General features: G+C 35.1%; 1 protein-coding gene across 1 annotated transcript in view; it reads left to right on the forward strand.

Moving 5' to 3' along the window:
- The first annotated feature begins 5793 nt into the window (after positions 1-5793).
- Positions 5794-15065, forward strand: part of ITGB8 (integrin subunit beta 8) — a 28031-nt gene continuing 18759 nt past the window's right edge. The window contains exons 1-4 of the mRNA XM_085313261.1: positions 5794-5931; positions 9126-9300; positions 11045-11291; positions 13183-13348. Of these exons, the coding sequence (XP_085169387.1) occupies positions 9180-9300; positions 11045-11291; positions 13183-13348 (534 nt within the window). The 5' untranslated portion in view covers positions 5794-5931; positions 9126-9179. The remainder of the gene's footprint in view (positions 5932-9125; positions 9301-11044; positions 11292-13182; positions 13349-15065) is intronic.

Raw genomic sequence — 15065 nt, forward strand, 5'->3', positions numbered from 1 at the left:
TGAAGCTGTGATTTGAACATTGTATTTGTGTGTTCTAAGCTGCTCTACTGGTAGCTATTCTGTGGCAGTATCTTTTCCCAAAATGCACTATATGCACCTTTCTGTCAGGAAGAAAAAAAAAAGTCATCAAAAATGGATATATTTCCAAGAAAAACTTGAGTTTATGTGAAACAATACTTTCCCATGGAAAAAATGGTGAGACTTCTGTTCTCTAAGTTTTTGTCTTGAATAATGTCCAATATATAACTGACCAAACTTTTCGGAGAAATGAAGCAGAGAGAGACACATGTAGCCCCACAGGGGCTTCAGGAGTAGCTTTATGAAGCCTAGTGTCCGTATCATCTCTCAGTCACAAGAGTGTGCACAGTGTGTACACTGCTCGGGAACTCCACCTCTATATGCCATTAAATAACAGGTTTCTGCTATATTTGCTCTTCACCGCCACCAGCCATAAGTTATCCTTTTCCTAATGCTGTGTTGACAGAGGTCTCTCCCTTTCATCTTCAACCCACCAATACCTGATAATGAAAAGGGGGAATGATAACACTGTTTGTCTTGGTTAGCTGATATCCAGGATCACTTCTCTAGAATGTTGTTGCTTATACCTTATGAACTGTAAAAAAAAGGAAAGTCTTAATTATTTCACTGCACAGTTTGCAAAGTCGTGAACTCTGGTACACTGAGGCAGTAGATATTTTGATGGCTTTTCAAACTAATTTCTGTCACTATCAGTAATAACCCTCATGTTCATAGGGCAATTTTTTCCTATGATAATTGTTTTTCACTCTTTAGGACTCAAAATGAATTTTAAGTTTTGTTGCCATTTTCATTTCCCCTTCAAATGCAGTTTAACTGAGATATTCCAAAACAATCCGTGAGACCGTGGCAGAGTTAGGAGTGGGAACCCATATTGGTCATCAGGACTTGTTCACTAGTGATACTTTTCATGGTATTTATTTAGATGTGCATGTTTACTTTTTATTTATGCCTTATTTACATGTTTTATTTTGTTTATAACCACATTATGGTTTTATCTCTTTCAGTAAGCCCCACTTTTCTTTTAAGGAATGCTAACTTTTTTTTGAATGATTAATTGGAAAAGAACGTCTTTTTTATGGGAAGGTGTTTTTATTCACTTGCCATTTTTAAAGATCTATTTTTCATGGGCTCAGTTTTTAATAATGACGCTCATGTTTTGCACTTCATTTTGTTCATCGTCTTCTTTTTAGCAAATATGTATGTCTCTTACTTACTCAGTTTGGGTTTGCTGCTTCTTTTGCTGGTAAACAGTATTTTCAAGTCAGTATATAGCTTAACTCCTGTCTGAATAGTGAAACCGAAGTGGGTAACCATAAATACAACAGTGAAATGGATTAACAAATCAAGTATATGACAGGAAAGGGGGGAAGGAGGACAGTTGTTTGGAATTTCTGTTCAAGCAATTTAGGAATTTGTTAAGCATAATAGATGTACAATTTTCAAGTCAAAATCTCATTTTCTAGATGAGGAGAATGGCCTCTAAAATGCAGTTTGGGGGTATAGCTATGTCTTGGAAAAACTGAGTATGACAAAGCATGTTTTTAGAGCATGACATTGTGCACAAAGAGTAGAGAGCTTAGTGCTTGTTTGCTAAAGGCTGGGGGGAAACYCTAATACCAGGATTAAGGGTTAGAACTGGCAGTTAAAGAGCAGTCTCATGGTTTTTCCCCTGTAATCTGAGCAAGTAGTGTCAGACACAATAATCACGGAAAAAATTCCCCCTCGGTAATATTTTTACAATGCGTTTCATTGTATTTGCACTCTCAGACAAAATGTATTGAGAAGCTGTGTGTTACCTGGGACAGTTACTGACTGTCCCCTCTGCAGGAATCACGTGGTTTAGCTTCTCAAGAGAGAAGGCTGAAGGTAACTGCWGTGTACTGAATACAAGTTAAGTGATGCTACACCTGAGTTATTGACATTATCTATGGAGACAGATTGGTTGCCTGTTTCCRTAGAAGACAACTGGATGTAGAATTTAAGGGGAAAAAAAAGAGCTTTGTAGAGGCTAGATAATTTTAAACCTTCTTGCTTTAAATTCTGTTCCACTATGTGAGGACCATCATCAGGCAGTGTGAGCTGCTGGTTATATTTTGGCTTTCTGTTTTAAAAAARCAAAAGGTGCACCCTCCAAAAACAGCACAAACATGTACCAACAGCGAAATTAATATAAATCCAAATTCTTGGCTGTGCTTCGACAAAGTGCTGTCTGTTTGAAAACCTGTTTAACATCCACTCTTGGCTCCCTGTGTGCACTGTTATTATTCCATCTCTGAGATAAATACTCTGATCATGATAAAGCTGTTTTCATATGAGGGAGGTAGGAAGGATACGATTATAACTTACATGATTTTCGTCCAGTCTTGATCTTGTTACTGAGCCTTGAGCCTTGTTGCTGAGAATTTAGGCTTGCGACACCTGTATTCCTTGTAAATAGCTGGAGTAGTTGGAATGCAGTTCTCYTTTTGTGGGGAAAGCTGGAAAAGTGTAGTGTAACCTACTGGACTTACTTTTTATCATATGTGTACGCCTGTGCAGTTCCCAGCACAAAATTTGGGCCTTCTTTTTGAAAATACTTTTTGGCATACATCAGTTATAACTAAGCCAGTAGAAACTTGCCCTTAGCTTTGGCTGAATAGTAACTTAGTCTTGTCTGGACTCTGTTTTTGGTGAAGTGGCAGGAAAAATCCTTCTTTMTTGAGCCAACTCATAAAAATGTTTCTTGCTTTAGTGTATGATTTTTAAAAGAAACTGAGAAGTTTATACTAAATCAATATGGGTTTAGAGTAGACTTATAACTAAATAATAAATATTTGGTGAATGAAAGCATGTCCGTAAATGTTACTGCTCTAAGGGACTGTGTACTTGGGAACTATGGTAGTAATGTAGCCAGAATGTGTCTCGAGTATTAATAAACCTTTTTGAAGTTTCTCTTTATTCCAAAAAAATCAAAATTTTGAGCCAGTGGTACCAAGTTTGTCAATTGCCAATCAGTGACTTCATGTTGTGAGAACGGAACTCTTGAGACTGGAGAGTTATCAGCAGAGATTTGCATCCAGCAATATTATACATCTCGTTTGTTAAAGCATTTCATCTCCCATGATCACATTGAAAATCCARAATGGATTTTAAGATCGTATTTCCTTCTGCCTTAGCAGACACAGAAAGAACCTATGTTTTCCAATACTGACTCTATTAATTGAAATAGACTTCAAATAGATTTGGTACCTAAACTAAACRTACTGAAAAATATCTGGGACAATTGTTTTGCAAATTCAGTTTTATCATGCATCTGGAAATAAGCACTTATGCCTGTCAGAGACACTTGTTATTCCTTTTAGCATGTGTGTAGTGCAACACACTAATACAATTTTGTTACATATTCATAATACAGTTTTGTAATAGGTAGTACAGTATAACAGATAATACAGTTTTGTTACATATTTAAAGGCATTTAATTTAGGAAAGGGACAATTTGAGAGAGTTTATTGCCTGTGTTAAGTAGCTATGATTCTGCATTTTAAGCAAGGATACTCAGAAATTACTGTGGGAAATGAATTAGGCCGAATGCCATTGTTGGTTTACTTTGGTTTACTGTTGGAAGTAATGACCAGGAATTAATTTGATTAAGTATCATCTTGTTTAGCTAGAGACAGAGGTCTGTCATTTCCTCCTGTCAACTATTTATTCTAGGAATATCTCCATCCCTTCAAGGTGGATGTTACTTTATGAGTTCCCTTTTATTTTTTTCTCCTTCAGTATGAAGGAGGGAAACAACTTGTCTTCATACTCTGTCTTTATTCTTTACAAATAACATCCAGAAATAGGCCTACAGCAAACTCTACAACCCTGTGCATGATTTTACCAACCTGGCATCCTTATTCTCATTCTTATCTCTTGGGGTTGGCATGGACTTTTTCTGTCAGCTCCAAGTCTGGTCCTTCAGAGTACATTATATAAAATGCTGCTAAAAAAAATCTTATAAATGCAAAAAAGTTTTATTGTGTCAAAGAGTAGTGGTGAATGAACTTGCTCTCATTTCACATCCAAGTCAAACTTGCTGTGTTTGTTTTTATAATAAACAAACAAAAACCTTTTGGATTTTGTCTTGTTCTTTTTACTCTCCTTAGCAACTCCTCCTTTATTTATCCGTGTCCATGTCTCCCACCCTTTAATCAGTCTTTCCTCTGTTCCAGCACCTTTCTGGGCTGCTTTTCAGCTTATTCTTTCACATCTGTAATGATTTTTCTCCCTTTCATATACTTATTTCTTTTCACATTGACTGCATGACAAAAATTGTAAACAGCATTTATGTGAAAGMGAAATACAGGTTTGACCTTTGAAATTAATGGAATTCCTACCAACCTAAAATGTTACTAGTATAACACTGAAAGTGTGCTGTATTAAACRCTGTCTTGTTTATATCAATAATGATATATATATTGGAGATGATGATAACTTGCAAGCTGTGATTAGTTCTGTGGATCACCTGTTAGTCAGAGTGATTTAGAGGACTAGCTGTTCATGTAATGCTGGGTGTCCTCTTTGAATCCCTATCTGAAATCAGTAAAACAGAGATTAAAAGATATTTTAGTAAATGTTTTCCTAATACTGCTTTTCAGTGTGAGAAACTGCTGTCATTAGTATAAAAAGAGAGATGGTTTGCATTATTGCTGATTGGAAAGAAAGAATCTGACACAGCATCTCTAGTCAAAACTTCAGATGAAAAGCAAACCACTCCTCAAACTGTTGTGATTTGAGGATATGCACATTATAATAATCAACCAGTTAAGAGATGCAGACTTTCCAGTATACAGTAACTCATTTTTTCCCAGCATATTTTATAATCATAAGACTTGAATATAGCATGCTGAATATGCCACTAAGCAGTGTTGTTAAAACACTACCACTACTGTTCTGTCTACTGAAGGGTCAAATTATGTACCTTCCTTATAACTCTCAGAGGCAGATTCTGCCTTGTAGAGAAACACACTGATGTGAAAGATACTTGCRCTGAATGTCCTGAAAGAATACACTAACACTGACATTCAAGTCGAGCTGACTGAAACCCTTGAAAAGGATATCTCTTTTTCTCACCTTTTGACAGCCAAGTTGTGTAGCAAAGCTTTTTAAATAGTGGTAACTCAAGGAGTGACCTATAGCGGTGACCTGTAAAACAAAGTGAAAAGGATATAAGGTAGTTTGCTCGTGGCTCTGTTAGTAGGAGCAATTTCTGCAGTAGTTTAGTACACAATTATAAGAGTCCTCAATCTATGTCACACTTAATCCTGGATAAATTTGTATTTGCTCCTGAAAAAAAAAAAAAAAAAAAAAATATGCTTCTGGCTACAATTCTGTCCAGCAAATGCAGAGAGGGAATATTTATAGAAAGTAAGAAAACATTTTGGGTTCCATACAGAGTGAATAATAAATAACTTGTTACGGGCAAATGACTTAAAAGAAAGAATCTACAAAGAGATAAACTACATGGTAAATGTTTTCTGTTAGGCAGTTAATCAGCAAGGTCCATACCAAAAGATAATTTTTTACTTCAAAATTATGCTAAATCAGGATTTTAGAAATTTGGACTGGATAATGGATTTTATTGTAGCTATACAAAGAGTTCTAGGCTATAGTTGCAAAAACTTCTGCAAATGCCTTTATTCTGTTTTACTTCTGTTTTGCTCTGTTGTCGTCACTGTTAGTCTGGTGAAATCATTTCTGAAATCTTAGTTTAAAATTAGGTATTTACAATTCCCACATATCATCGTGAATCATGAATATTTGGTTTTATATTTCACTGCAGCAGAAAACAGATGTGCCACTTCAAATGCAGTAACATGCACAAAGTGCCTTGCTTTGGGTCCAGAGTGTGGATGGTGTGCTCAAGAGGTATGGCATATTGCTTATTTATTTTTGACCTTATATTTTAGATATCTCTGATCTTTATAAAGAAAAAATATTTTAAACTATAAAAGCTATACAGAGAAATATCAGAAAAATCTTTTTAGACAACCTTTGGAGACAGCACCTGAGAAATCATGTGAAATATATTTAGTTTCCAAAAGAGAAAATACAATATTTTATTTGGAAAATAGCAGTAATTTTAAATAAAGTGAGAACTTTTTAATGTCTTCCATCTGCTTTGTAGGCAGCTTTGGCAGACATAGTAACTTTGAGAGTTCAACCATTTTTGGCTTCAGAATCAAATTACTTATCAATAATTTACATTAAGCCCTCATTTGATACCAGAGTTAGTCTATACATATATGCCTATTGCAGTTCTGCAAAAGGTTTTACTAACAGTGGATTTAACTTTGACTTCATTGTATATTACAACCTCTGTCACAAATGGAAAAAAATGATATTCTTCTATTTTGACAATTAAAATTGTCAGTTCTGAGGCTTGTCACAAAAGATTTATCATTTTAGGGTGAATTACTCTGGAATTGTTAACRTTTTGGGAACTGTAAAAATAGGAGAGTTTCTGAGTTTGTTTGAAGGAGAAAACCAGTTGGTTACATGGCTTTGAGTAAAGCACTCATTTTAAGCACTTCAGAGGAGCAACGATTTTAAGATTGTTTCTTGACAATTAAGAGCTTTTGAAGGTCACCTGAAAATTATCTCTAGTAGCTTTCAGGTTAGCAAAAAAGGCAGATAAGGTCCTAGGGCGTGCCCAGAAGAGATAAGGAGTTACAAGGCACTAGTGTGACTTTATCTGAGATTCTGAGTCTTGGAATGATTAACTTAGTCTGAAACAAGTTTAAGGCAAGTAATTCAAGGATGATTAGAGGCATGGAGAGCCTGTTTTACAAGAGAAGTCTTAGGAAATGTGTATATGGCCCAAASGATTASGATGTAGAGTGAGCCATTACTGTGATCTCATATCCTGTGTTACAAAGGAACAGTTTTATCCAGCTACATCTGTATTTATCATGGAACAGCACTTCTTAGCTTTCTAGCACTAAAGACATAATAGGTTTCCTTCTAACCAGGCACTCAGATCACTCCGCTGACCTGGTTTGACTTCTCCTCTAGCTCTCTTGTCTCACTTGTTATGTCAGTCCTGCAAGTTGTTTGTGGAAGTCAATGATATGTCAAACTATCCTTTAAAAGTAAGTTCACATACTCAGCATCAACATTTGTGGAATGGCAAAACCTGTATTAATTCAGACAGAACTTTTCCAGAGCAAAGGTTAAAGGGATAGGTTTTCAGCATAGCGTGACTGCTTCATCTGATCAATATTTTTAATAGGAAAAGCAGACTTGAGGAACACCTGATATGTGATGACTTTATACCACCACACAATAAACTACAAAATGTTGCATATGTATTAGTTGCCAGTGATACCAGCAGAGCAGCTAACTTTGCACATTTAAAAAAATCTGTATTTTTGAAACCTGTGTGCATCTAAAAGGATATATAAATAGCAGTCAACTCAAAAAGCGATCTCTGTCGTCTACATTGAAGAAGGTTATGGAAGTACTATGTCAGAGGTAGACCAGAAGAATGAATTGGAACATGGAAAATAGGACTTAATGCCCAGAACTTAAGTGGAGTTATTCAGCTTATGGTTATATTCAGTTGTATGGTTTAAMTCTTTTGTATGAAGAAAAGATAGAGCAAATGTTGGCAAGGAGAGCAGAGAGAATATCTATCAGCCTTTCTGGCAAAAGAAATATAAAACCAAATGATGAAACAAATTCAATCTTTAAACAGGACAAGATTTCCTGCCTGTTAGAAGGAGTACCTATTGGAATATTTTATTAGTGATTTGAATTTACCAGATCCTTATCATTTTCTGGAATTTTATATGTGAGATTAGATAGCTTTCAAAATTCCAAAGACTGACTAAGCAAAAACATTTCCTCTGAAAGATATCTGCAGTTTGAATGAGCAAGGGGATGGTGGTGGTAGCAGTTGGCATCTGTGCAATGAAATCCTGTGTTTATCCCATAGCTCTGTAGGTGTTGGGGACTACAGGACGGCCAGAATCATAAACAGTGTGTTTGCAGCACTTTCAGCTGTGTTTTTAAGGCATACATGACTATCCAGTCTCATTTTTCAGGGGCTATCTCTGGTCCTTTTAGAGTCTGAATGATTATTTATTCCCTAATGCACAGTTGGCTCCCTGCAATTTTTGTTTGTTTATTTTCCCCATCTGCCTCTGAAATATTAGAGATTGTCCATTGTTTGGTCTCCAGCTGTGGCTGAGATGGACCAAGGCTTTGAAAGAGCACAAAGGATCTTATTAAGTTTTTTTTTTTTTTTTCCCTGCATGATCGGGATCTTACTAATCACCAGATTTGTGGTCAGGATTTGTGGTCAGGAAGAAATTTTGCATTGGATCATGTTGGCACAATCTTGGCAACTAGCCGTTTCACTGGAACAAAGGACATGCTGGTTATTCTGAGATCATCTTTCAGCTAATCAATTTTCTTTTGTTACAGAGGCTTCTTATGTAGGTGGCATCTTAAACTCTACAGTCTTGTAGTACATAGCTTCCTCTTTCTAGGGACTGAAAAGCTATATTCCAGTTAGTCTTTGGACTGGATTTAGGGTATAAGATAAAACCTAAATTTTTGTGGTAGACAAATTCAGGTTAGATAAAGCTAAAGCTCACTTCTGCTTCTACTTTTAAGAATTAGCTTAAGTAAAATTACTGGTAGATTCCTCTGAAAACTAATATGTTTTGAAGTAGTGCGAATGACATTTTCCTGGTGGAACTAATTCAGTGAACATAGCATAAAACTTTTTGTAGTGTCATAAATATAGTACATGATTTCCTTTTCTCCAAAGTCAGTTCATTCTGGTTGTGCAAGATCCTCTTTCTCACACAAAAGTTTTGTCMTTTGTAGAAAAGAATCATTGTAGCAATTAGGTTTAACTTCTAATTTAAATATTTTGTCATTGTCCTTATTAAAAACATATGGCTTCCATGAACTAGTCCTACAATTTATGCAATTATGTTAGCATATTTTATTGTTTGAAAGACTGTTATTTTGTTTCTTGCATGCCTTTGAAGATGCTACAGTTGTTTTTTTCAGCTCAGATTGTTTTGTACTTTTTGTCTCTTATAAAACAGGATTTCACGGCTGACACAACACAGACGGGACGCTGTGACACTGTTTTTAACTTAATGAAAAGAGGCTGCCAATCAGATTTTGTAGAAAATCCCACAGTTCATGTAGCAATACCGAGTGACCATGAAACAAATACACAAGTGATACCGGGAGAAGTTTCAGTCCAACTGCGTCCAGGTTGAGTTGTCTCTAACACATTGATCTTATACTCAGTGTAAACTAAATAGAATAATATTTAAGTACAGTTTGTGCCAAAATGGTTGGAATACTTATTTTGAAGAATGATGCTATAACATCATATTGTAGGACTATGATGGTGTTGCTCCCAAACTCAAGGACAGCTTTCAGCAAGAAGTGGTTCTGACAAACACAGATGAAGATCAGAATAATGCAGGCAATAAGTGGAAACAAGATTTTAACAGTCTTCTGTTTTTCTTTCTGTTGTGGTTTCTTGATTCTTTTTATTTAGCCACTCATAAAAATCATTTTCCCTTAAGTGCCTATAAATTGCTTTCCTTACAAACCTTTACTGTAAGTAAATGGAGCTAGAATTCCTAAATTCACCATTTGATAAGCTTTTTGATCATTTGGTCACTTTTAAATGCATTGACTAGACAACTGTGATGGTACCAAAGTCCATATGAAAGAAAGAGCTGGATTCTTAAAGGAGACTTAGCTATTCAGTGCCTAAAATTTCATTTACAAAGACTAAGTGAAAACCTGATTCCCCTAGGAGGAAAGCAGTAGAGATAGGTATACATCTACAAATGGTATCCTCAAGCTGGGGAGCTGTCTCATAGCCATTAAGAAATGTCAAGTGCCTGCTTTGGGGCTGTGCAGTTCATAAAACTTAACGTTCTTGAACCCTCTCCTATATATATATGTCTATTCTCCTTCTTTAAAAAGGCCTGATATTAAGACCACTCTTCTTTCAAAAGGAAGGGTGAAAAAAATGATAATACATCCAGTGGAGTGACTTTGGGACACATGTCCCTTCTCTCAATTAAATGAGAATAATCCATAAAGTCATTCTTGCTTTTTTTGCACTCTCTTTACCAGTGAACATTTAACAATGTCAAGTCCTACTTGACAAGAAGGATAAAATACACTGAAGTACCTTTGTACGAGGGCACTTTCTTGAAAAGTAGGTAAACTTAGATGCAGAGAAGAGAATCAGTCTGAGTTCTGCCAGGATCTTGGTAAATGTTTTGAAGCGCTGTGTAAAATGGAGCKGCTGCACACTCCCGTGCGGCGCGGGGCAAGGGCTGTCCCGTCAGGCCCATCGTGGTCAGATCTGACAGTCCAGACAGCCAGCAGAGCACTTCGTTTACGAAAACCAACTGAGCTGAGCTGACCTGTTTATCAAATTTACTTTATTTTTCTTTTATCCTRCTAAATATTCCCATTGAATCTTTAGAAGCGGACTGATATAAACTTGAAGCATAACTGACTTGAGTTTTTTGGGTTTTGGTTTCTTTGTGGTACGCATATGTAGTTTTAGACATATAYGATAAATACGTTGCAATGTGAGTTAATATACTTAAAACTGTAGTCTTGAAGTAACTGACCACGATTTATATGCAAATCTATGTACTTTTTTAGTCATTGCTGCTGTTGGGTATAATGCTAAAGGGTTTGCATAACCAGGAATTTAAAAGAGAATGGGGAAAAGACAAACTTTTTACAATAAATCATACAATACTCTTTCAGGGGAAGAAAAGCAATATATTTTACAGGGAGCCTCTTTACAGCTTGTTTTTGATCTATGCTTCACATTTTTATTTACTCTTAGGAGTTTTTCTTGTTTATTTGTTTGGGCACAAACAGCTTTATGCTGATGTTCCTGCAAGAATAAATGTAAGGTATTTTTAAGTGTACATTCAAAAATTGTAAATAAACTTATTTGTTTCTTTTGCATCAGGAAGCGAAACAAACTTTATATTAAAAGTCCGTCCTCTAGAGAAATACCCTGTGGACCTCTATTACCTAGTTGATGTCTCAGCCTCTATGCACAACAATATAGAAAAATTAAATTCGGTTGGATTTGCTCTATCTAAAAAAATGGAGAATATTTCTCTTGATTTTCGACTTGGATTTGGATCATATGTGGATAAAACTGTGTCACCCTATATTAGCATTCACCCAGGTAGAATCCATAACCAATGCAGGTATGTAGTGTTTCTGTTTACTTTAGTACTGAGAAGTTATCATACATTTTTGTTTTCAAAGCTCTTGAAAATCTGTATCTGTTTGATTAGACTTTGGTTCTCCAGCAAGATCCTTAAGAAAATGCTAAAAGTTATTATACAGTGATTACTTTTGAAATATCTGAAGAGTGATTTTAGAAGAACAGAGTTGATTGCTGTATCAGAAAAAATGTGCAATTTTTGATTTATAAAAACAAACCAAACAATATAGATATAACTTTCCAAACTCTAGGTAGAAGTGCATCTTTGGTATACTTGAGCCTGTTTTACATTTGGTTGTATAATCAACTGATATGTTCTAAGTTATTTGGGATATCTGTTGTATAGATTTTGTTACAAATTTTTGTCCTTTATAACCTAGGACTTCTCTTTCTGGTATATGGTCTTGTATTCATTAAGACTTTTGTTAGAATTTCTACTTCTGTAAATGTGATGCATTTTCTTTCTTTTAGCTTATTTAATGAACAAAAGCAATCCTTTGATCTAATTCTGAAGTTGTTACATGAACAAACTCCCATTTTAAATGAGTAAGATGTTCTGGATTGCATTTCTTTTTTTCATGTTATGTCTTTTATACATTATTTCAATGCTTTGGGAAGTGAGGGATCACCTCCTAAACCTATTAGAGGGCAAGATTACTCACAACAAATTCAAATATGCATAAACTATAATATTTTTTTTAAATGAATATTAACACTGTTCACATCTCCTTGCTAATTATAATCTTCCCAGAAGAGGTTTGATCCAAAATTCTGTTAAGTCCATAATCATCTTTTTTAATTTCAGTGAGTTTTGAATTGGACATTGGTGGAATTCATCCGATAAATACAAATGACTATTTCCAAAACGATCATCTAGACTACCTATCTATATAGTCAATAGCAGTAAATTTGCACTTCTGAGACATGAGTCATTTTGCCCTAAAGTTGATATCTACAGATGTATTACTTCTTACAGTGCCAATTTCCCTTCAATGCTTGTAAACTGAGTCCAAGGAGAATAGATTACTCCGGAGAGAGTTACTATGGAGAATAGAATACTGTGGATTTACTACACTCTGTGAAACAGAAGTTAAGTGAGATGAAGCCTGTTTAGCATCTCTAAATCAGCGGAGCACTTCAGCTTGTGCCATAAATGCCACTGCTGTAAATGGATCACAGAGCAACAACCTATATAAGTGCTACTGTACTAGCTTGCTTATGTCAAACTTAATGCTTTCTTCCTTCATACGTCATTCCAAAAAGTAATGTTTAACAACTCTAGATACTGAAAGTCTAGTTTCCCATCCATATAATGAGATAACAATCATTAATCTCAGCATGAGTTTTGTGATTTTTACATCCTAATAGTGGATGTAAGAACTTAAATTTGATTATTTTAGATTTAAATCCTGTAGCCTATGCATCAAGCATAGGATCGTAATGTTATTGTGTAGTTGCCCTTTCTCAATATAACAAAAAGTGAATCTGCATCATTTTATAGACATTCCAAAAGGCATAATATATTCTGTGAGATCACACTGTCTCCCATGTTGTATTCCTTCTCATTCTGCATAGAAATACTACATATCTACCTTACTATATTAATGACATTTATATTGTATAAATTTATGCAAAATGCCAGAAAAATCTGTTGTTCAAAAAAGATAACAGAACTGGTTCCCACTGAAATTAATTTCATGTGGAGTTATTTTTGTTTCTTTAAATATTTATTTCACTGTGTGTGTATACATCTTCATTAGTAACTTGGTTTAATGGGTTGATAGGAAATACATCTCTTTCAAATGGAAAATATGGAATTTAATGGACATATTTTTATTTTTGTGTTTGTTTGTTTGGGGTTTTTTGTGCAGTGATTATAATTTAGATTGTATGCCTCCTCATGGTTATATTCATGTGCTATCCCTGACTGACAACATAGGAGAATTCAGAAATGCAGTGAATAAACAAAAAATTTCTGGGAATATTGATACACCCGAAGGGGGTTTTGATGCAATGCTCCAAGCAGCTGTATGCCAGGTAAGGAGTTTATGAACAAAAGACCAAGTGGTAACTCAGGCATGGATAAATATGTCAGTACATCTATGTTCATTGTTCTTGAATTCAGAATGTCAGTTCAGTGCCTGATAACAGTAAGATTTCTTCTTCTTTTCTAATTATTTTCTGCTTTAGCTCCATATGTCTGTTTCCAGTTGAAACTGAAAAGACCAGGAAGTCTTTTTCAACACTAGTTAATGATGTCCTTTATAGTGTGGCTTTTTTGAAGCATGTTTGTCTAAAATTGATGCTTTTACTCCCAAAGTTTATTTTTATCCTTTTTGGTTCAACCAATCCAGCAGATCACTAGCATCRTGAAATAACCATTTCTTGCTTAAACAAGCACATATATTACTTTCAGTCAATTACAAAATTCAAAAAATCATTAAAGCCTTCTTTGTCTTCTTAAGTACGGACATACAATTTGACATTTCTGATATCTTCTACTTAAAAATGTTTTTGAAAACTGAAGAGTCAATTATTTATCTTCTTGTGCAGAAGCTGAAAATAAATGCACTTAAGCGTTATTTCTGCTTTTAAAGAGTACATACAAAAAAATCAACTAAAATTTAACTTTCCTATACTGATAAAGTTGCATCACCATCCTGCCCATGCAGAAAGGGATGGAAAATATCTGCACCAGTAATTCCCAAGCTGTAATCATATTAAGTAGTAAGAATCTGCTCAGAAGGGCTCTTTTGAATGTCATTTTCCTTGTATGCCTAGTAGTGCAATAGAATTTTGTACATTGATTGATTTTTTGGTTAAGTAGTGCTTTATAAAATACTCTTTTTGATCCTGTTGCATTAAGTGGTTCAACTCCTGTCTGAATTACAGGATTTTGTGGTGTTTCTAGTCTCTTGGGATGATGTCAGGATAATTCCTTTATCTTGTCCATCTTCATATTCTCTTTTGGAGTGGCAGGATGGGTCAAGACCAAAAAGGAATCCAAACGATGCAAAAAATGAATGATTTGGCCACAATTTTATTTTTAAAATTTGATGAGCTGTAAAACAGGTGAATAAAAGTCATTCTTCACAGACACTGATCACAGCTGCTATAAAAATTATGCTGAAGCACTAGAAATACTCCTTAAAATTTAGTGTTCCACACTTATGACATTCAAGTTAGAGAATAACATATACTTCCAAAAACAGTAAAATGGAAACATTCATGAGTGGGGAGGCTTTCCTGCTAATTGAATTGTGAACCAAAATGGATAAGAACAATGTGCAATTCATAACTACCATCATGAATGACAATTTATATTAATGTACATTCATTTTGCCTACAATAGAACTGTATAACTTGCTTCAACTTGCTGTAACCAATACATCCCTGTTGCAAGCAATAGCAGGTAAGGACATGAAGCTACTTAAACTTTTGGTTGCCATGGTGCATGTAGGTAGGAGCGTTGAACTGGCAAAGTGAAATGGTGGAGACTTAGGAGCAAGCAGGTTCTACATTTCTGGAGGAGAATTCAGTGCAGGATTTGGGATTATTTAAGGTATAATCTATTTATAAATAAAATGTAAAATACTCCTTTAGGGTAATACTGTCTAGGCTTGGCTGAATCAGGCTGGTGGCTTGATATGCAAGCTGGAAAGGACATCACACTGTTCTGCACCTAGTACCCCTACTGTTGTTCCCCAATCAGAGCTAGCAAGTAATGAGTCTGAAAAAAAAGGAGATAAAGCCC

The sequence above is a fragment of the Rhea americana genome, unplaced genomic scaffold (assembly GCF_003343005.1).
Source record: "Rhea americana isolate MKP2758 unplaced genomic scaffold, rheAme1 scaffold_381, whole genome shotgun sequence".
Classification (NCBI taxonomy): domain Eukaryota; kingdom Metazoa; phylum Chordata; class Aves; order Rheiformes; family Rheidae; genus Rhea; species Rhea americana.